Consider the following 20,535-nt stretch of genomic DNA (forward strand, 5'->3'; position numbering starts at 1 on the left):
CCTCGTCCTGTCTTTTCTGTTGCATCCTCTGGAGCGTTGGGCAGTGTAATTTGCAGTACGTAACGCCAGAAAATACGCAACTGCGTCGATGCTCACCTTGCCCGTTCACAGGCAGGACTAGCACACTATGCGCTTTCTCCGCGGACTGCTGCTGCCTCTTGCGGCACTGGCCGGCTTCGCGTGCGCCCGTTCAAGCACCGGTGACTCCGTCCTGGTCCTCCTGGACCCTTCGTTGAAGCGGGACAACTTCTCTATCTTCTTCGGCGATCTTGAAAGTATGTGCGCGGAGATGTACATGTCGTTCCCACCTTCTGACACCGCCGTGTAGAGCAGGGCTACAAGCTCACCTTCCGCTCGCCCAAGGAAGCTGAGCCTCAAATCATCAAGGACGATGTTGCACAGTTCGCGCATGTCATTGTGTTCTCCCCGAACACCAAGAGTACGTTGCTCGAGCACTGCGCTTACGCGTGCGGCGCGCCCTGACCCCATGTTCTACAGGCTACGGTGCAGACATCACCCCCCAGTCCCTGGTGACGCTCCTCAACAAAAACACCAACCTCATCCTCGCGCTGTCTACGAAGCAGACACCTCTTTCCTCTCTTGCTGCGGAGTTCTCCCTCATCCTTCCTCCCCCGGGCACGCCCCTCATCTCCCACTTCCCCCAGCGTGACACGCCCGCAACAGTCATCCCTGTTGAGGCTTCCAGCGCTGATTCTATCATCTCTCCCAACCTCCCCCCGGTGTGGTTCTCCGGCGTGCCGCAGGCCCTCGGGACCAACCCGTTGCTCGTCCCCCTCCTGAAAGCGCCCTCGCAGAGCTTCGCCTCGGACGCGGACAGCGACTCGGGTGCGGATGTCGTGTTCGAGGCGTCCGAGAAGGGCGGCGAGGGCCTCTGGGCGGGCAAGCAATTGAGCTTGGTCACCGGCTTCCAGGCGCTCAACAACGCGCGCGCGACTTGGGTCGGCGGCGTCGAGATGTTCAGCGACGAGTACATCAACAAGGAGATTTCGAAGTAAGCGTCCACCACTCAGGTGAAGACCATATATGCATGCTAACTGCACGTGTGAAGGGGCAAGGCGTCCGGTAACAGGCAATTTGTGCGCGACGTCGCGGCATGGACTTTCCAAGAGTCGCAAGTGCTGCGCATCGACAGCGTTGAGCACCATCGCGTGAACGAGACGCTGCCGCAGGAGGTGTACACCACCAACGACCGTGTCGTACGTCATCTCATTGCTGCTAATGCTCCTCATTCTTGACCTGGGCGCCACTCTCTCTAGACCTACGAGGCGTACATCTCCAAGTACAACCCCGAGCTCGACCTCTGGGAGCCGTACTCAGGCGTCAAGGACCTTCAGCTCGAATTCACGATGCTCGACCCGCACATCCGCACCGCGCTCTCGCCCTCCAACGAGCCCGGCAAGTACGCCGTCACATTCCGCGTCCCCGACCGCCACGGCGTCTTCAAGTTCGTGATCAACCACAAGCGTAAAGGGTACGCTCCCCATCCCTCCCCCTCTCCCCTCCCAACCCGGGTGCTGACAGTCCGTCCAGATTGACATACCTCGAGAGCTCGACAGTCGTCCCGGTCGTGCCCCCGCGGCACGACGGGTACCCGCGGTTCCTGAGCGCCGCGTGGCCGTACTACGCGGGCGCGTTCTCGACGAGCGGCGCGTTCGTGCTCTTCGTCGCGCTCTGGCTCGCGGGCGACGAGCGCGAGCCGAAGAAGGGCAAGGGCTCCAAGGCAGAGTAGGGTGCATGTATCTTGCTTGCTCTAATTATTCGATCTGTTCTCGCCTACGGTGAGCCTAGCGTGCGTGACAGTGCTGCAGTTTCGAGTCGGGTTGGTCGTCTAAAGATTCAGCGGCTTCCAACCTTAGTGCAGTCGACTAGGTTTGATACACGTGCAGCCCAATGCCGTGACTCAAGCTCAGGCTTCAAGTTGTAGAACATATGACTTATAAGTATTGCCCTTGATTGCGTCATGACCGTAAAGCCTCCGGTCGAATATACATACCTATCGTGGATTACATATGTGCGGCTGCACGAGGCTCACTTGCCCTATATCCACCCGTCAGCAATGTCAGGAAGATATAGCGTCGCGATCGTAGGCGGAACAGGCCGGCTGGGTGAGCACACACGTCCTGTCATTCGCATGCCCTCTGCTCATGAGTCTCGCCATTACCAGGGTACGAAATCTCTCGCGTCTTTCTGGACGAGTACCGCACCACGTTCCCCATCGTCCGGGTCCTCACCCGTGACCCGTCGACCGCCAGAGCACAGCACCTTGCCAGCAAAGGCGCGATGCTTCAAGTGCTCGACCAGGAGAATGTCGCACAGTCTCTTCTGGAGACGTTCATCCATGCCGACGTCGTGATCAACGCGCTCAATGTGACCGCGCGCAAGGCCCTGAAGAGGCAAGTCGCGGAGGCGGCGGTAAAGGGCGGCGCGAAGGTGTACTTTCTTAGCGAATTCGGCGTGTGCGTGGCCCCGCTTATCCGGGGAAGGGGGGCGAGCGGAAATTACTCACTGTGACCTGAGCAGAGACCACAGGGAGAACGACTTCCCGGGGTATGACCATCATGACTGGGACGTCAAGCGAGAGCTTGCGTCCCATGCCCGCGAGGTCGCGCGGGGCACACCAACCCAAGTCATCGCGGTCTATACAGGGCTCTTCATCGAATTGTCTCTGAATGTGCGTACGGCTTCCTGCGAATCATGTAGCAGCTGGCATACTGACACTGAATCGCAGCCATTTCGTGAGCACTCGCGTCCAATGGGGAAGAGTAGGGGCTTATAGGAGTTCACACTCCAGTCGGGTTCGACATTGACAACAACCTATTCACCTGCTTCGGCCCGTCGACCCAGAAGGTTTCGTTCACATCCAAGGCCGATGTGGGCAGGGCCCTTGCACGACTCTGCACCCTAGCCCTGGATCCGCTCACAGCTCCTCAAGTCCCCGACGAGTTGCGCATATCGGGGAACGCGGTCACCTACGAGGACGTCCGCGACTTGATCGCTGAGGTCAAGGGCGTGCAGAAGGGCGAAATCAAGAGCGAAGAACTGGAGAAGCTCAAGCACAAGCTGCGAGACACTCCTGACTCGCACGTCGTGGAGTACATTCGGTGCGTCGCTTGTATTAGCGTTTGTGGTGCTGTGCGTCGGGATAGGGAGCTCATCGGTTTTTGGTAGGGTGCTGATGGGGGAGGGCAAGCTGGATTTCTCGTGCGACAACGCGAACAGCTTGGTGAACCCTGCCGAGGCGTTTTGGAAGTGGAAATCCGTCGCGGATCAGCACCGTGAGCGTCGGAAAGTCTCACAGTGAGAACATTGAACCTGAAGCAGCGCGAGGGCCATGTATGCATCTCAGCAGGTGTACCAGTGGTGCTAGCTTGACGTACCGTGCATAGCTACAGCAACACGTTGACATTAATCTGGGAACAGCACTCATATCCGACACCTGCTCCGTGCAATGCGGCCTACGCGGAACGGGTGCGTTTGCTTAGAAACGCCGTTCGGGCCTCTTCGATTAGAATTCCCCGACCGAGTCCCACACGACACTCACGACGGGCAATGGCCCATATTAGGGCAAGGAATTTCCCAGGAAAAACAGAAGAAATGTACCTCTTTTACCACTATAGTCGCTGGAGTGTGCTGAATCGTAACAGATTTCATATGCCGCACGAGTTCCTCGTATTTCCTTGCGCTCAAATTTCCGACCGGAACACGCCAGGGAAACGTCAGGAATACGAAGCCTAGACGTTTGGTTTCACCCGCGGGACACTCGGACGAGTGGCGCTTATGCGTTTCGGCGGCGGCATATGCTAGGAAAAGTTAGGATTTCCCCGGCTATCTAGTGAAAGCAGAGGACTAGCCTTGCCTTCTCAAATGAATCTCCTAACAGACAATCCCCGCTCAGGAATACGTCAAGCATATGTAGGGCACATGAGATATGGTCCGGTTCAGCATGTTCTGGCGATTGTACCGCGACAGAGGTACAGAACTGGTGGTTTTCCGGGGATATTCCCAGCCCTGATATGGGCCATTGTCCGTCGTGACTGCCGTACAGGGCAAGGGGGAAGCCTAGAGCCCTATGAGTACCTGTAGGTCTGCGGGAGAACCGAACGGGTGCGATTAGGCTTGGCCACACGATCGTCGCACACGCCCCGCTTCGGATCCCTTGCCTCGGAGGAGAACACAACTTCTGTCCAACACAACGTCGCTATCGCAGGAAGGTCCAACTTCCTGGGTTCATAGGCGAGCACATGGGCTTCCTCTACACCGCAACTGTCGTTTTGTGCGGGGCCCTCGTCGCGTTTTTAACGCGCTCCGAGACTGGCTTTTACTACGTCCGTGCTCTCACCCGCGACCCCTCTTCCGCCGCGGCACAGGAGTGCTCGGCGCAAGGGGCCCATGTTGCATAAACCCGATGAGGTAAACTTACCGGAGACTCTCTCGACGCGCTCGGGAAGATCGACATCGGTGCGGGCGCCCTACTATCTAGCGTCTTCAGGGTCCTACAAGCGGCCCTAGAGGCTGAGGCTGGTAATAGCTTGAGGGTGTACTCCCTAAAATCGACTCTTGAGTTAGAAAACACACTAGTAATGGGATAGTCCACTTACATGGAGACGAAGCAACACCAACGTTTCACTTAGGTAGGTCCTCTTGGTGGGAGATTTCCACTCGCCAGCCTGTACGGTAACTGGCTCTCGAAGAATTGGGAGCTGTTCTGTATGTCATAACGATCTCGTCAACAGAGCCGAGAGCCTAAACGACCGCGATGTTTAAAGTGGGAATAGAAGTCAGGAGCAACGTCTGCACTTGCTACGTTCCTCCGACACTCTGGCACACGGCGACATCCGTCACGGACATCGGCCGCTCCGCATTCCGTCTGGATGTCGTTGCTCGGGGCCCGAACAGAGCGAATAACGTGTTTGGAGACCTCCTGTTTTCGTGGTCGAGAACTAATGTCGGGCCGAAAGAGCGTGGCCAAGGGCGAGATCGTTTGCGACCATCTAGCGCAGATCAAAGCGCGCGTCTTGAAGGACCAAGATAGAAACTTGTGGAGTATCTGCGGTCAGTCGTGCGGCGAGACGGTAATGAGGTGGAGAACTGACCACGTTCACGTTGGACAGAGTGGTCGCTAGGGTAGACAATGCGGAGAATGCGAGTGCCCTCGTCAATCCCGGAGAAGCCTTCGGGAATTGGAAGGTCGTAGAGGACCATGTGCGCGAAGTGTGTGCCTTTGCGAGCGACGACGGCGAATACTTCGTGTGAAGAACCTCGAGCGTGTAGTATGTCTAGTGGAAGCACTGCGGCTGTATACGTGCGATTTTTTCAGTGCAAACCTCTCGTCTGTATGTGCACAACAAGCCGTCTTCCAAGCCGGAGCAGCACTCGCTTGGGGGGAGGGACTCTGCGATGGAGGTACTGGAAGCAACCTGGTTGAACGACTGAGTGGCGGTGAGAAACCTGGAAGCAGAGTGCCCGAGCCGCGGGACCGAGAAGGCGGGAGGGCGGGGCGCCCGAGCCTGTTTAGGCATACGGCCCGACGCCCCACTTTCACACTGAATCCGAATTCGCGGGGTCCACCAAACGGGTACCTGCCCACGCCCCCATCCCATAAATGCTTCAGCCACGACGCGCACCCCCACGCTACCCCCGTCTTCTCCTCCATCCCCCCAAGGCTAAGCTGCAGCCATGAGCGGTTGCGAAAACTACGGGACGGTGAACGGCTCGACTTGCGCTTGCCCTCCCGGCTTTGGCGGCGCGACATGCTCACAACCCGCGTGCGGAGGCACTCTCTTCCAGGGCTCTAGTCGCTCGCTCGCTAGCGGCACGCCGTTCGCCAACCTCACCACCTGCGCATGCGAAGACGGTTGGACGGGGACGGGCTGCAATGTCTGCCAAAGTGCACAGGCGTGCCAATCCGGACTCGCGAGTGTCCAGGGCAGTTCAAGTTCCCTCACAGGCCTCAGCAGTGGCCAGGACAACTCGCTGACGTGCAACACGACGCCGAGGGTGTATGCTTCCGGCCAGATGAGCTGTAAAGTGCAGGTGAGTCCGAGTTCTCGTATTTAGGGGTTCATCCCGCATCCCCGTGTCCCATCCACGGCATGCATTGTGCGCCATGCTGGAACACGGAGCGCGCGACAAAGGGCCTCGACGCGTCTTCTCTGCGCGGCTGCATTCATGGCGCCGTAATAGCGCGCCATGGGTATGCGCTCTACTTCCGCTCGGTGGGGAGAATTGTCTTTCAAGCTGTCCGTCCATTGGCTGTCAGCATGGGAAGGCAGGATACCACGCCTTGAAGCTGAGCAGTCTGAGCGGCCGTACTACTTGTTGCAGTTTTCCGACATGTGGCTTGAGAGCATTCCGTGGGTTACGCTGATAGAGCCGCCCTATACACTCCTTTCATTGCGCGCTTACCTGTCAGAAGTCTAACACACGCCTCGCAGAACCCCACTTTTCAAGTGATCTATCCTGGCCCGTCTACGATCACCATTACACGAAACCTGAACGACTCATTCACGCCCATTCCCAACACCACCGCGTTCGGTCCCAGCGGCTCGGTCTACGCTCAGTTGTTCTACCTGGGAGTGGAGCAGTTCTACTGCACAGCGGACACCTGCGAGCAAGACCTCGGCAACGACGACGGTAGTTCGAACTGGAGCTGCCAGAACCTCGAGTGCACATGCCGAACAGGAACCAACTTCTGCGGCGCGGTACGGGCCACGGACCTGTCGGGCATCATCAACCAGCTCAGCGGAACCCTGGGCATTTCTTGCGGCCCCACCGCCCCTGAGAACAACACCGCGTCGTGCTCTTTCAACCAAGATATCATCGACCAGGTCTTCGGGTCGGCGGGTATCTCGTTGAGCGGCTGTGTATTCGGCGAATGTATCGCGCAGAGCACCTTGAACACGCTGTCAGGAAACTCCACCATTGACGGGACCGACGGGGGAGGCTCCTCCCTCAGTGGCGGTGTGATTGCTGGCCTCGCCGTAGTTGGGTCGCTGATCGGGCTCGCTCTGTTCTTGCTTCTGCTCGGCCTGGTAGGCCAGCGTCGCGCGCGGAAGCAGGGCGTGGGCGCATTGGACCGCTCGGGAGGGGTCGCTATCGCGTGGTCGGACGTGAGCTACCTCGTCCCGCAGCAGGCCGGCCCCGCGTGGCTTCGCCGCCGCGCGAAGGACGTGGAGACCGAGAAGACCGTCCTCGACAACGTCAGCGGACGCGTTGTCCCCGGCGAGATCATGGCCATCCTTGGTCCGAGCGGCGCGGGCAAGACGACACTCATCGAGATCCTCGCGCAGAAGCACAAGGTCGGTCGGGTCACTGGCGGCGTCTCGTTCCCCGGGACGGGCAGCCGCAAACCGCGCGTTGGCTTCGTGCCGCAGCAGGACGTGCTCCCGCCCATGCTTACTGTGCGCGAGGCGCTCCTCTTCGCTGCGCGTCTGCGCCTTCCGGAGGGTGTGCCAGACGTGGAGAAGCAAGCGCGCGTGGACGACATTATGACACGCCTCGGCATCGCGCACGTCTCGGACGTGAGGATTGGTGACGGGGAGAAGCGCGGGATCAGCGGCGGTGAGATGCGGCGGGTCACTATCGGCCTCGAGCTCGTCTCGAAGCCTGACGTGCTGCTCTTGGACGAGCCCACGTCTGGCTTGGACTCCGTGTCGGCGAAGAAGGTCGCGAATGTGCTCCACGCGCTTGCGCACGACCCGAAGAACCCGACCGCCGTCATCGCGTCTATTCACCAGCCGAGGTATGTCGCCGTCTTCTCTCCTTGTTGGTACCTTGCTGACATGCGCTGCCTTCAGCTCTCACTTGTATCACTCATTCGACCAGATCTTGGTACTCGCGCATGGTCGCGCGCTCTACTCTGGGGCCGGTGGTTTCGCTCCGGCGGAGCACTTCTCTGCCCAGGGTATCGCATACAAGGAAGGCTACAACGTCGCGGACTACCTCCTGGAGATCGCAAGCGAGCCTCCTGTCGCGGCGTTCGATCTGTCCGGCAACTCCAAGACCGGGATACACGGAAGTCCTGCTGCTGGATCGACAGAGGAAGTGGAGAAGGGATACGTCGGCACATCTCCGACTAATATCGAGTTGGAGAGCAAGGTGGAGGCGCAAGAGCCGAAGAAGAAGTCGTGGTTCCACACGTCCCACTACCAGGCGACCTTCCTGACGCAGCTGGAGGTCCTTTCCGGGAGAGAATGGAAGATTTTGAGACGCGACAAGACTCTATTCTTCGCTCACATCGCCATCGCGTGTGTCTTGGGTGTATTCTGCGGTAAGCCCTACGGCATATTTCATCCCGCGACTCTAACGAGGAATTTTTCCAGGCGGGCTATATTACCATACCGGAATCACGATCGCTGGGTTCCAATCCCGCGTTGGGTGTCTCTTCTTCCTGGTGAGCAGAACCCTCGATGTCCCCGCGAGGTGTCTTACTCACGTCCGCGTTCTCCAGGGTGCCCTCATCGCTTTCTCGTCTCTCAGCGCGCTATACAACGTCGTAGAGATCAGACCGCTGTTCTTGCGGGAACGCTCGGCGTCGTACTATAGGTTAGCCGTGTTTCAACTTAAGCACCGTCAAGTCTAACCTAGTGGTGGCAGTCCAACTGCTTGGCTGCTCTCCCGCTTCGTGTTCGATGTGGTCCCGCTCCGGCTCATCCCCACAATCATCGTGGCCACCATGTACGTCAACGTCATATGCGCTCCGCGACAGAAGCATGCACTGACTGGCTCGTAGTACGTATTGGATGGCGGGCCTGGCCCAGGACGCGGCGCACTTCTTCAAGTTCCTGTTCATCCTGGTGCTATACACGCTGGCCATGACGCTCTTCGTAAGTTCATCCGCGCGGTCGTACAACCAGCACTTAGTAGCTGACGCGTCTTGGCCTAGAATTTCCTCCTCGCATGCCTATTCCGCAACGGCGGCATCGCGATCCTCCTGTCCGCGTTGACAGCGCTGTACCAGATGACGTATGCGGGCTTCTTCGTGCACTTGGACGACATCCCGCCAGTTCTGCGGTGGCTGCAGTGGATCTGCCCGCTCAAGTACACGCTCGAGGCGCTGTCTGTCAACGAAGTCGGCTCGGGGCTGATGATCGTGGACACGCTCGAGGGCGTTCCCGTGAACGTGTCCGCGGCGTTGATCATGAAGACGGTACGCGCACGTTTGTTTGCTCACTGTCAGAGGGATCGCTGACCATTGGCTACGCTCACAGCTATTCGGTTTCGGCCAGAACAACTACTATCGGGACGTGCTGGTGCTGTTCGCCTACATCGCGGGCTTCGCTGTGAGCGTAATATTTATCGTGTGGCTCAAGGTGCGCGAGCACCGGTAGATTGTGTATGTAGGTTTCGTGTTGTATAATAGATGTTGTTGTACCTTTAAATTTGTCTTGCTGCTCGTTGTTTGATGTTCCGACAGGTGCAACCTTTGGTGAGTTCGGTAATCAAAACTCCTCTGTGGGAATACAGCTCAATTCTCGTCCGTGCAGAGCGTTCTTGCAGGTGAGAGCCAAGGGTCTGATGACTTCCAAGCCCGATTTTTTGGCGCAGCCGTGAGGGCTACCATATACCTGCTGTTCGAGGGTACCCCCTCTGCACGCACGATGATACGTGCGATAGTAAACTGTTTTCATACCGCGCCACGAGCGATCTGCACGACGGCGCGCGGCCAAGCCATCGGACACCTGGAAATGAGGTGCGTGCCTTGTCCACTTCGCGGTCGGCATGTCATCGAGCTTCGACGTTGGCAGGTGGACGAGCCTACAGTCTACGACGTCTTAGAAGTTGAGCCGCACGGTCATTAATGCCACAGATGAACCTTAGCCCTACAGCTTCCGCAGTAGTGCTTGAGCCATCGACGATGGGGGGCAGCCTCGTGTTAGCAGCTCAAGTTCAGAAGTCGTCGTCGTTGAGCCCAATGTGGCTTATCCCGGGAATCCTTTTCCCGCGAAACGGAATGCGCAGGGGCCGGCTTGCTGTTCTATCGCATTTCGATGGTATTCGCAATACTTCAGCGTGTACCCGCCTGCTCCCATATTCAATATTTTCCAGGTAATGCGGCTCCTGCAGCCTACATAAAGCCCCCAAGCAGCTCACTACCCAGACCGCACCCAGACCCCTTTGCACTCTTTAGCAGCGTCACCTCTGCGCCTACTCAGACAGACTTCGCCGACGTAGTTGCCCCTAACATGAGACTCTTCAGCATTCTTCCAGTCATCGCCGCCGCTGTCCTCGGAACTTGGAGCGTCGTTGGCCGTCATTCGATTTACCATGACACCATCGTCGACCTCGACGAAGTGACCGCTACGTCTTACGACTTGCAAGCCCTTGCGTTCAGCCTCACTGCTGCCAACTTCGCCGTCGAGAGTCCCGTAAGCTTACCACCAACATGGCTCTTTGCAACTACTGATGAGTTTGGTTCATAGAAAATCGTGAGCGGGTTATATGACTTGGTTGCCATAGGCGCCACGTTTGACAAACAAGCCGTGAGTGCCAAAAATGCGCATATGGGCCATGACGCCGATGCCCAATAGTTCGACCGAAAAGCGATGGATGCCGAACAGGCGCAGAAGGTGCTCGCTGAACTTACTGTTTTCGCCAATGCGCAGAGGTGAGGCGTTGTTCGTCAATGCTGCGACGTCGACTGATGGTTAATCAATTCGCACTCTAGGACTCTCATGGACGAGCTTGTCCAGAAATACGTGCGTCCACCTTCCTTCGTGGAGGTGTTTTCACGTGGATGCTCAAAGAAATCGCTTCAGCCCTTGGCGTCGGAGAATCATCTCACGGAACAAATAGCGGAAGGCATTCGTGCTTTTCAGAGTGCCACCTACGTGCGTGCGCTTCTCATTGCATTCCCTTTCGGTACCAGGCATGGCGGCTTACCCCGCAACAGGAGGCCGGGGACGAGTTTACCCACATCGTCCCTCCATCAAGCGTAAAGGCGGTCAAGGCTCATTTCGTGAGTGACGACCGTATTCATCTTTACCGCTTGGAGAGTCATCGCTTTCGCCCTTGGCAGCATTCGATAAACGTCGCTATCGAAGGCGCGTTGGCCACGTACTCCTAAAGCTGCCCGCACCTCCCAAACGACTGGGTGTGGAGGCAAGGCATATCGGGCCTCCTCGCTGACGGATCTTCAAGAGGACGGATGTTCATGCCCGCCTCGACAGGGCGGGACTGGAAAGCCAGGAAGGTCTACAAGCGTGTCCTCGTGCATTTGTGGGGTCTCGGTGTTGTGTGTTGTCTATGTTTCTTGGCCTCTAACGAGGTTGCACCGCAGCTCGATCTATCACTTGTATATGTGTGCCAATCGCGCAAATGACAGACAGCAGCCTCGAGCATGTCTTGATGTTATATTTGCTCAATCTTGAAAACAAAGTGTGCCTTCTCCTATTAAAACTATCTTACCGTTCATTGATGCATGCGCACGGCCCTTGAAGCTTGGAAGCTGGAGCCATGCGGCAGGTCCTCGACATCGACGATCAAGAGCACGCCGCCCACCAACCAGGGGGTGTGGCAGATTGGACCAATTATGCACGGGACGTACGTCGACATTAAACTGCTCCTGAAGCCTCGGGAACCAATACTGTACTATGATATATATCTACGGCAACACGAACACATGTAGCTCGACAACCTGCAAATATTCGGGACGAGAACGCGCCGCGCGCGCTGGGAGACGCGTGAAGTATGTATATGTGTGTATGTGCGCGTGCGGGACGTGTGATGTATGTATATTGCGACGGGAATGCACTTGGGGGGGGGGTGTACAGGGAGATGGGATACCAATATGACAGGCGGCTGTAGCATCACAAGGGGGAGATGGAGGGATGTGGCGCGGACGAGAGCGAGGAGTAGCATAGGCGCGAGCGAGGGGCGGGGTGCGGGAGGTAGTGTGACAACAGGGGTAAGTGAGAACAATACGTTATCGCGACGGTGGATGGAACAGCGTGAAACCCAGAGAGTGAGAGATTGAGAGTGGAGCCCAGCATGGGGGGCGCGAGTGCGACAGACTGAGACAGAGCGGAACGACGAGAACGGCGGCACCGGCACACAGAGAGGATGTCTTCAGTGCTCCTGGCGAGCGACGCTTCCTGGGCCGATGTCTTCGCCGTCAACGAGGACGCCTTCGTCCTCAACGTCTGCGTCCGCATCGATATCCCCATCCAGCTCCGCATCGTCGTCCGCAGGCAAAGACAGCGGCGCAAGCGGCCCTTCCGAAGTTGGAGTCGGCAGCGACACAGCATCGTCCGGAGGTAGAGTGGGCGGCGCCGGAGCACCCTCCCCGCGCATCCACTCGTCTTCCCACAGGTCCGCGACCCGGGCGCGCTTGCGCGGGTCGCGCACAAGTAGCCGGGCGACCATCCGCCGGACACCCTCGCTGCGCGCGAGCGCCTCCCCGCGAACGTCTTGCCTCTCACCGTCACCACCCGTTGCGCTTTCTGGCCAGGAGTATTCGCCCTTCGCGATACGGACGAGCAGCGCACGGCGCTCGCCACGTTTGCGTTGCTGGATCTCCCAGTCAGCCTCGACGCGCGCGACCTGCTCGTGCGGGATCCCGTTGGGCGACGGCGGGTCGAACGGCAATCGGCGTGTGGTTAGCGCGTACAAGACGACGCCGCACGCCCACGCGTCCGTCTCGCGGCCATCGTAGGTGCGGCCCATGACGAGTTCGGGCGCCGCGTATGACTCAGAGCCGCAGAGCGTGGAGAGCTGCGGCTGCTCGGGGTCGATAAAGCGCGATAAGCCAAAGTCGGTGAGCTTGATGAGTGATGATGAAGGGAGGGGGCGTGCGAAGGGGTCCGCGGTTAGGAGGATATCTGTGGGCACCGGTAAGCACAGCTTAGAACTAGCGTGTGAGGGGACACTCACTCTCAAGCTTGATGTCGCGGTGCACGAGTCCAACACTGTGCATCCACGCGACTGCTTTGCAGAGCTCACCCCATATTCGTCGGACCAGAGGTTCGTCTAACCGGGCGAAGCTTTCTGGATTATCGACCAGGTCGAGCAGCTCACCACCGCTTATATGCTCCAAAACGAGGCAGTGGTGTGATGGCGTGCTGAAAGAATGCAGGTACGACACGATCGACGGATGTGCGATGTGCTGCAAAGGCAACGATCAGTACGCGCGCAAAAGGAGAGACCACCACCCGATGCTATCGTTGCCTCCTGCAACTCCGCCCACACAACTTCATCGCAGAAGCAATCAGCACAACCGCCCTCTCTGAATTTGGATTGCCTCTCGCAGACAAACGGGGAATGAGGAAGATCGAGCACTCACCCTCAGCACTTCAACCTCCCGCACAAAGCTCACCCGGGAACGCGAATTTGCGGAGCACAGGGAACGCTCCGTCATCTTCACCGCAACCAGCCGGCCTGTCTTCGAGGTACCGAGCCTCTTCCCGACATCCTCCTCCCCTGGTGATAGGACGGAGTTGCCGTCGCTCGTCTGCCGGTCCTTTGCCGCCTTCTTGCGCGTCGGCCGCGTGCCGTCAATCCCTCGTGAGCGGCCCCGCTTGAAGCTCTTGCTTCTTGCGAGCGAAGACTTCCGGACAAGCTCCAACGCTCCCAGCTGCCCCTTGATATCGCGCGCGAGCCATACACTGCTGAACGTGCCGGTCCCGAGCGGTTTCATCAGCTCCAGCGTCAGCGAAGAGCTGGTGAGGGTAAGGCCGGCATGCGGGTTCGTCGCCTCGGAGTCGGAGGAGGGAGGGGAAGGCGGCGACCCTGGCAGGGCCAGATATGACGACGGTTCTTCGCAGTGGCCCGGTTTAGGCGTCGCCTGGGAAGAAGTGGACGCTTCCTGCGCGATATCGACGGGTGATACGGTTTGCTCGCCAGCGTGATAAGCGTCTGGGGGCCGCGTCTCGACGTGCACAAAGTCACGTCGCACGTTCGTCGCATGTGTGATGGGGTGCTCGGACTCTGTCCCGTAGCGCGCGCGCGAGGGGAAGAGCCGGGAGAGCGAGGGGAGGGGTATGCGCCCGGACGTGGGCGAGGTGGAATTGTCGCGCGAGCCGGACGCGCTGCCGGAGAAGGAGCGGATGCTCGCGGGTGGTGTGGGGAGGAGGGACGGCCCGAAGAACTCGGCGTTGAGGGAACGCGCGGGGGGTTTGTGTTCGATCCTCGGGGTGTCCTCGGCACTCACCTCTGACGCCTCCGACTTGAGCGAGTCAGCGCGTTTGGGAGGGTTTGGTGGCGGTTGGGGTATCGAGATGTCGTCGCCGAAGGGAGAGGCAAAGAAGGCATTGGTCTTGTTGCCTGTGGGTGATGGTAATGGGGATGGTGCGGAGGACTCGGAGGTGAGGACGCTGAGGTGGGACGAGCGGGTGGAGGAGCTCGCGGTCGAGGACGAGGGACTAAGGTGGAAACTCCAACTATCGAGCATTTCGACTAGAGGGCTTCAGGGGCGAACAGAGTGTCTTGTGCAACGCCAGAAGGGTTTCGGTGATGTACAAGACGATGCAGACGACCAGAAGGACTATGTGCAGAACAGCGTCGGATGACGGGAAGAGGAGAGTCGGATGTGGTCCACGGAAGTGGGTGTATGCGCAAGAAAGGAGCGTGCTCGGTGGGTCAGCAAGCCATACGGGATTGGACGGTGGCCCGGAGGCCCAGAATGTTGTCGCCGGTGGAGTCAGCGAGCGAGTGAGAAGAGAGAGTTGGGAGAGAGTGCACACATCCTCCGCGTCCGCCCCTTTTCCTCCGGATATCGCTCGATAACCCCTTATCGTAAACACACCTTATCCGCTCCCTCCGGTCCGCACCATATCATATCTCTCTTCTCTCAGCCTCCTCGCTCGAGCCTACAGACGGCTTTACACGATGCTACGAACCGGAACCAATTGTCCCAGCTCCCACCATATTTTCAAAATCCTTCTGCACACAACGACTTACTGATGTCATGCCGCGAAGGCGGCGCGGGGCGAGGCCTTCGCGCAGCAGACGCGCAAGGCCACCGGTCGACATCATGTGTATGCATCTCCGCCGTTCGCAGCCGGAGATGGACGTTGGACACGGACGCGTGCACGAAAAGCTTGAGCATGATAGCACCAAGTTGCAGATAACCCTCAAGCAGTGCACATTGCACAACCTTGATGAGCGAAATACCGTCCTTGCGCACCGCAGATCCCCAGGGTCGTGAGTGCTTTTCGCCGGATGCGACCGCCGCGCTGTGCACGGAGCTTGAGGGCCACACAGTCATCTGCCAAGCCATGGGATCCGCGCTGCAGCGCAGGCGGGAGGCGGAATGCAGGCTCCGCCGGCCATTCAGCACCGCGAATGGGCAGTGTGTCAACGGTGTGCGGCCTCAGTCTTGCAAGGCAAATATGTGTGCCGCTTTGGACGTCGCCAAGCAGCGGTCAGGAGGCCTCGAAAAAGCATAATTGATAAGGTAGGCCGCGATGCACAGCAAGCGTCAGAAATAAAACATGTAAAAAGCAGCGTAAGCCCCGAGGAAATTCGAAGAAAACGACCGTCCACACGACGACGACCTCTGCTTCAAGCATTAACCGTCATCGCAAAATCCCTGAACCAGGTGAACTGGTCCTTCGGCGTCGCGTACTTGGCCTCGTGCCCGCCAAAGAAGGTGCTGTACACGGCGCGTCAGCGACATTCACATTAACTCCCGGACACATCCGAATGGAACGCACCTGAAGAAAAGCCCCGTGAAGCCAATGGGCTTCGCGGGGACCGCCTCTGCCGCGAAGGGCGCGCCACTCTCCAGTGCCATCGCGTACGCCGTCTCTGTGCTCGTCGGATAGAGCGTGACCGTCTGCGTGGCAGGCACAACGGTCGTAGTACTCATGACCGTCGTAGCCGTCTCGGTCTCCGACGACGCGGATGGTGGCGGCGAATCGGCGGCCTTGATGTCCGGCGAGACAGCACCAGGCGGCGCGAACTCCGGGGTGAAGTCCTCAACCTCGTTGTCTTGAGAATCAGACGCGAACGCCGAGTACGGCGCGAACGTGGGCATAAAATCCCGGCCCACGTTCACCTTCGCGAGCACGCTGTCGACCTTGAGGTGGAACGGGCCCTCGACGAAGTCGTCCTCCGTCCCGGACAAGTCCGCGGCCGGCGGGATCGGAATGGCGCTCGCAGTCTCCGGGTCCGCGGCCTGCGGGGCGCCGCGGTAGTACACGTCGCAGCGCTCGATGACGCGCTGGCCGTTCACGTCGAGCGCGAACCCGCCGTCTTGCATCCCGGGCGTGTTCAGCGTGACCGTCTGTCGGACGTGCGTCCAGTTCCCCGGCGTGAACTTGAACGCGCCGCGGCCGACGGACAGCCCCCAGTCTGCGTCGCAGACGGAGAGTGGTGGGGTCGCGCAGAGCGCGGCTGTCTGCTTGTCCTTGGGCGCGTACTGTCGGCAGTGGTGAGCGGGGTGAGCATATGGCTGAGGCATGTATTGCGGGGTCACTCACCAGGTACAACTCTCCGAGACCCTTGGCCCGCCACATCAGGCGCGTGCTGAAGCACTCCAGCGCGTCGTCTCCGCCAGAACAACCGTCGTGCCCGCCGTAGATGCCCGGTAGCTTCCCTCCCTGGACAAAGTTGAAGTCGGCCGGGAAGAACACGCTGTATTCCATCGAGATGTTCTTGGCGCTGCTCAGGTCTAGCGGCGTCGCGTAGAAGTCGGCCCCGCCCTGCGGCTCCTGCGCGGGGTTGATCGAGTTCGCAGGGTAGAGCAGCTGTAGGAATGTGCTGTTCTCGTCTGGGGGCGAGGGAATCATGCCCGCGTTCGCAGCGGTTGCGAGCGCGACTTGCGCGTTGGTGAGCGCTTCTGAAGTGATGTCCGAATCGTTCGCGCTGGACGGAGGGGGCGAGTTGACGATGATGCGCATGTTCTGGTGGCCGTAGGCGAAGTTCTTGATTGAGAACGCGGACATGTCGGTCATTTGCGGCGGGGCTGCCCACGCTGTCTGTACCAGAGTAGGCGCAGGGGTCGGGGGTGGCACGATGGTGATAGTGTCGGTGACAGTTTGCGGAGGTGCAGTAACGGTGACGGTCGGTGCAGCTGCATAAGCAGTCGAGATTAACGTTGTTGGTCCCGGATCCAAGGAGCTTGAGCTAGAAGAAAGAGAAGTAGACGAGACAGGCTGAGACTCCGTTGGAGAGGCTGACACCGAGCTCTGCGAGAACATAGTGTCCGAGACCGCAGAGCTAGATGTCGTCGCAACCACGGTAGTGCTGAACGTTAGAGTCGACGAAGACATAGTATCCGTCGCCAAGCTTGAGGAGATGTCGGATGAAAACGTCGAGGTCGCTTCAGTAGTGCTGTCGGTTGCGAGAGGGACGGCCATGGAGTCGAAGACAGCAAAAGTAGCCAAAAGAATGGTAGCCGTCAAGGCCATAGCGAAAGCGAAGTAGTAGCAAAAAGCGAATAGAAAGCAGGTAGAAAACAGGGAGATGCAGAGCAGAAGGCAGGAAGCAAGGACAGTTCAAACCATAGAGCCAAGTTATATAGGCACCATCCTGATCGAGGCTGGCATGGCTGCTCTGAAATTCGAGGCTGACATGAACCCTCGGGTATCAGTCTACCGCGACCATAGAGCAGGTATTCTGATGTCTGGGACTGCCTATGAGCATGGACAACCCCGCACCAAGAGGTGTTCAAGGAGTATGTTGAAGTGTGTGTATACGCTCACCAAACGTCCACCCAACGCCCGCGCGTCCTTCGAACTAGGTGATCGTGTGTCCCATCGGACCACTTCAATCCAACAAGTACTGGTTTGTTTAACCTTGGATAGCGACACAGGCATCAGAGAGTCGGGGTGAGGTCAGACAAGATGAAATGGGCTGCTGAGAAAGGCGTTCTATATGTATACGGTGATGAGGCAAGAACGCAAATTGGTAACGCGATGTCGCACACGCCGTCCAAAGTCCGGGGTGACCCATGGCGCCGCATGGTCCGAGCATCGAAGCGATAGTGCTCTTGCCCGCAGTCCTTGAGCATCTCTTGTATCTTGCGCTGAGCCTGTCCACAAAGAACAAAAAGGATGAGCCCGCCGACAGACGTGAAGGAGGTGGTAGAGTCAGAGATCAAGTGAGTCCTCCGCGCCATTTCCGCGGCGCTCGCCGACTGCGAGGGTGGCCCGCCAAGAATTGATCGAGATCGCTGTACATTGACCACAACCTCGTTCTGCAGGGAGTGGCATTTCCGTACGCAACAAACGCACTCTCATATGTTGTTTCTTTTGAGTGCTGACATACGCGGGTACAGATATTTACTTCCACCAGCGGAACGCGGACGAACACCACGCCGCCCTCGAGCTCAGAGATGCCGTTTTGCGTCTCAGGCGCGATGGTGCTTTCGTCGCTGTCCCTCTCTTTCGCGTGAACACAGACCCAATTGGCCCTCATCCCGTCGGTAAGTTCGAGAGTTGCTAAATCGCTGCGTGAGCCGCCTTCAACTGAGTGTCTGACAGGCTCGTATGAGATTTGGTGCCCGTCGGAGTCTTTCGTGTCTGTCTACTCGTACCTCTGCTTGAACAGAGGCACTCTCAGGTTCGTCACTAGACCCATGTCTGCACGAGAGACGCGGCGAATGACGACTTCAATAGCATTCTCATCCATCCACTCACGCGGGAGGAGGTACGCCGTGTCTCTACTGCCTTGTGATCTAAAACTGATGTCTTTCTTCCCAGCGCAAGTAAGTTGTCTATGACCGTGTCCGCGGATCAGCGTTCATAATGAACGCGTAGGGACCACGAGACGCGCCAGTCTTGGCTCGGCCCTTCCTTTCCTCTCGACCTCTCGACTCTCCCAGTGAGCAGCAAAGAGGTCCCCCTCCAATACGCCAGCCTGAGTTCGTGTTCTTGCGTTTCTTCACGTGTCAAACGCTCATATTTGATTCACCTAGAACTCGGGTACTCCTCGACGGCCCCTCAACTGACACTCCAAGAGCGCAAGCGCCTTGGGGCCAACGTCGAACATATCCTGAAGAGTGAGAAGGAGGCCGCGAAGGCGCCTAGCGACTGAGCACTGCGTACTGAGTTGTGCACGGTTCTCACCGGGTGCTCTTCCTCGAGCTTAACTGTGTACTAGTGGGAAGGGATGCGCGACCGCTTCCCCAACCCTTTTGCGTATATTTTTATGCTTCGTGAAGGTATGGGCAAGTTCTTCACACCGCTGCCTACCCAGTACACCAGTCTTCAAGAATAAGCTCAAGCTTCGAGGGTCATGATCGGGTATATGTTCGTGTTCTATTGACAATTTGAGCGAGCAGCCTGCGGCCTGCGGTTGCTTTGGGTATCAAGTTAAGCCAAACTCTCGGCGGAGCCTCTCGATCAACAGGAACGACACTGCGATAGAACTACGATGAGCCACCCTTCAGCGGATACATGTCAACGTGAAAAGCGCACCGATGATGTAGTCCAGGCTCTCCAGCGCCGCCGGATGCACCTCCAGATACGGGTGCTGTGACATGCGCAGGACGTGGAGATACCGCCGCTCCCTGTGGAACGACACGAGTGCCTTCTCCGGGTCGTCGTCCCGCGTCAACTGCAGCTCCTCAGACTCAGCACTCGAGCCATAGGCCCCGCCCCCGCGCACCGACGCGCACCGACACTCACCTCCAGCCGTGCCTTGTTTGCGCGCCATGTGTACTTGTGTCCGTCCTTGCTCCGGAACCACGCCCGTCTACAAGTTCGAGAATCGCACCGAAGGAGATAAAACCATAGCTCTGTCAGCGAAAACGTCAGCGCACGGTAAAACAGGGACCTTGTGCTGACAGCTCATCCGGGTCCTTCCGCTCGCCCTCCACCTCCATGTGCAGAAAGTCGTCCACTGGCCGGAGCTCTCCCGTTCCATAGAAGCGCAGCGCGACGACTCGCTTTGCCTCGTCGTCGTTGCTGCCACCGCCGCCGCTCTCATCCGTCTTCGCGCTCTCGCCTACTGGGCGCCCGTTCAGGAGCTCGGCGACGGGGTCGAAGCCGCGCGTGTTCACGTCGAGGCGAGAGACACGCGTTAAGTGCCGCTCCCAACGTGGCGTGACGACCTCGTAGTAGAGCACGTCCGTCGAGTTCGCGAGCACCACGTTCCGCAGCGATGTCGTTGTGAGCACGAGCCGATGCGCCTTCTCGTTGCCTGTGCCGGCCGCGGGCCCGTCATGATGTTCAGATCTGATGTAGTACACCGACTGCGGGGCGGAGAGCATCTTCAGTGTGGTTCTTGGGTTGTAAAGGTCGAGTTCTCCTGGATCGGCGGTTCTTGCCACTGCGCAGCAGCACAGCAATGCGTATCGATATCTGGCCCGAGTCGGAGGCTCTTGCGGTGAAGGAGGGACCCGTCGTGCAGTGCGAAAGCGGGCGCGAGATATCGGCGCGCTGTTTTATGAGATGGAGCGTCCGCTGCGCGTGCGCACGGACGTGGCTCCGCACCGCCTAGACATAATGCGCTGGCGCCTTGTCTGACAAACTGCACCGCGCCTGTGAGAACAAATCGCAGACGGCAGTTTCTGGACGCACCGAAAATACACGCCTCCTAAGCCTTCCGATGGGAAATCGCTTCCAGACTCGC

The 20,535-nt window shown here is 58.5% G+C and overlaps 9 protein-coding genes across 9 annotated transcripts; 6 read left to right on the forward strand and 3 right to left on the reverse strand.

The window, feature by feature from the left end:
• The first annotated feature begins 15 nt into the window (after positions 1-15).
• On the forward strand, positions 16-1,794 carry TRAVEDRAFT_28336 (Dolichyl-diphosphooligosaccharide-protein glycosyltransferase subunit). The gene is made up of 7 exons (XM_008037968.1): positions 16-55; positions 112-275; positions 329-439; positions 499-1,012; positions 1,070-1,217; positions 1,278-1,492; positions 1,552-1,794. The coding sequence occupies exons 2-7, from the start codon at positions 128-130 to the stop codon at positions 1,748-1,750; spliced, it is 1,335 nt and encodes a 444-aa protein (XP_008036159.1). The 5' UTR covers positions 16-55; positions 112-127; the 3' UTR covers positions 1,751-1,794.
• A 283-nt stretch (positions 1,795-2,077) lies between these two features.
• On the forward strand, positions 2,078-3,322 carry TRAVEDRAFT_119448 (NAD-P-binding protein; the record flags this gene model as incomplete). The annotated part of the gene is made up of 5 exons (XM_008038844.1): positions 2,078-2,126; positions 2,186-2,477; positions 2,542-2,696; positions 2,813-3,122; positions 3,190-3,322. 5 exons carry the CDS (start codon positions 2,078-2,080, stop codon positions 3,320-3,322), a joined length of 939 nt encoding a protein of 312 aa, XP_008037035.1.
• Positions 3,323-4,964: 1,642 nt separating this feature from the next.
• Positions 4,965-5,274, forward strand: TRAVEDRAFT_46154 (uncharacterized protein; the record flags this gene model as incomplete). Its single annotated transcript, XM_008038175.1, has 3 exons — positions 4,965-5,000; positions 5,054-5,073; positions 5,133-5,274. 3 exons carry the CDS (start codon positions 4,965-4,967, stop codon positions 5,272-5,274), a joined length of 198 nt encoding a protein of 65 aa, XP_008036366.1.
• Positions 5,275-5,697: 423 nt separating this feature from the next.
• TRAVEDRAFT_166013 (uncharacterized protein) lies at positions 5,698-9,380 on the forward strand (the record flags this gene model as incomplete). The annotated part of the gene is made up of 9 exons (XM_008038845.1): positions 5,698-6,054; positions 6,456-7,762; positions 7,818-8,290; positions 8,343-8,413; positions 8,471-8,565; positions 8,617-8,697; positions 8,753-8,846; positions 8,906-9,169; positions 9,231-9,380. 9 exons carry the CDS (start codon positions 5,698-5,700, stop codon positions 9,348-9,350), a joined length of 2,862 nt encoding a protein of 953 aa, XP_008037036.1. The 3' UTR covers positions 9,351-9,380.
• Positions 9,381-10,205: 825 nt separating this feature from the next.
• On the forward strand, positions 10,206-11,086 carry TRAVEDRAFT_46156 (uncharacterized protein; the record flags this gene model as incomplete). The annotated part of the gene is made up of 7 exons (XM_008038176.1): positions 10,206-10,388; positions 10,443-10,502; positions 10,551-10,627; positions 10,688-10,718; positions 10,779-10,850; positions 10,913-10,978; positions 11,039-11,086. The coding sequence occupies 7 exons, from the start codon at positions 10,206-10,208 to the stop codon at positions 11,084-11,086; spliced, it is 537 nt and encodes a 178-aa protein (XP_008036367.1).
• A 694-nt stretch (positions 11,087-11,780) lies between these two features.
• On the reverse strand, positions 11,781-14,046 carry TRAVEDRAFT_146624 (kinase-like protein). The gene is made up of 3 exons (XM_008038846.1): positions 13,301-14,046; positions 12,892-13,123; positions 11,781-12,839 (listed from the first exon to the last, which is right to left on the reverse strand). Exons 1-3 carry the CDS (start codon positions 13,652-13,654, stop codon positions 12,088-12,090), a joined length of 1,338 nt encoding a protein of 445 aa, XP_008037037.1. The 5' UTR covers positions 13,655-14,046; the 3' UTR covers positions 11,781-12,087.
• A 1,473-nt stretch (positions 14,047-15,519) lies between these two features.
• Positions 15,520-17,369, reverse strand: TRAVEDRAFT_46158 (uncharacterized protein; the record flags this gene model as incomplete). Its single annotated transcript, XM_008038177.1, has 3 exons — positions 15,520-15,610; positions 15,672-16,378; positions 16,440-17,369. The coding sequence occupies 3 exons, from the start codon at positions 17,367-17,369 to the stop codon at positions 15,520-15,522; spliced, it is 1,728 nt and encodes a 575-aa protein (XP_008036368.1).
• Positions 17,370-18,014: 645 nt separating this feature from the next.
• On the forward strand, positions 18,015-18,996 carry TRAVEDRAFT_19453 (uncharacterized protein; the record flags this gene model as incomplete). The annotated part of the gene is made up of 8 exons (XM_008037838.1): positions 18,015-18,061; positions 18,164-18,177; positions 18,239-18,385; positions 18,444-18,522; positions 18,579-18,609; positions 18,663-18,667; positions 18,720-18,823; positions 18,878-18,996. The coding sequence occupies 8 exons, from the start codon at positions 18,015-18,017 to the stop codon at positions 18,994-18,996; spliced, it is 546 nt and encodes a 181-aa protein (XP_008036029.1).
• Positions 18,997-19,198: 202 nt separating this feature from the next.
• On the reverse strand, positions 19,199-20,086 carry TRAVEDRAFT_146628 (uncharacterized protein). The gene is made up of 5 exons (XM_008038847.1): positions 19,913-20,086; positions 19,749-19,849; positions 19,590-19,656; positions 19,380-19,518; positions 19,199-19,319 (listed from the first exon to the last, which is right to left on the reverse strand). The coding sequence occupies exons 2-5, from the start codon at positions 19,784-19,786 to the stop codon at positions 19,270-19,272; spliced, it is 294 nt and encodes a 97-aa protein (XP_008037038.1). The 5' UTR covers positions 19,787-19,849; positions 19,913-20,086; the 3' UTR covers positions 19,199-19,269.
• Between the last annotated feature and the right edge of the window lie 449 nt (positions 20,087-20,535).

Source organism: Trametes versicolor (genome assembly GCF_000271585.1).
Source record: "Trametes versicolor FP-101664 SS1 unplaced genomic scaffold TRAVEscaffold_4, whole genome shotgun sequence".
Taxonomy (NCBI): Eukaryota; Fungi; Basidiomycota; class Agaricomycetes; order Polyporales; family Polyporaceae; genus Trametes; species Trametes versicolor.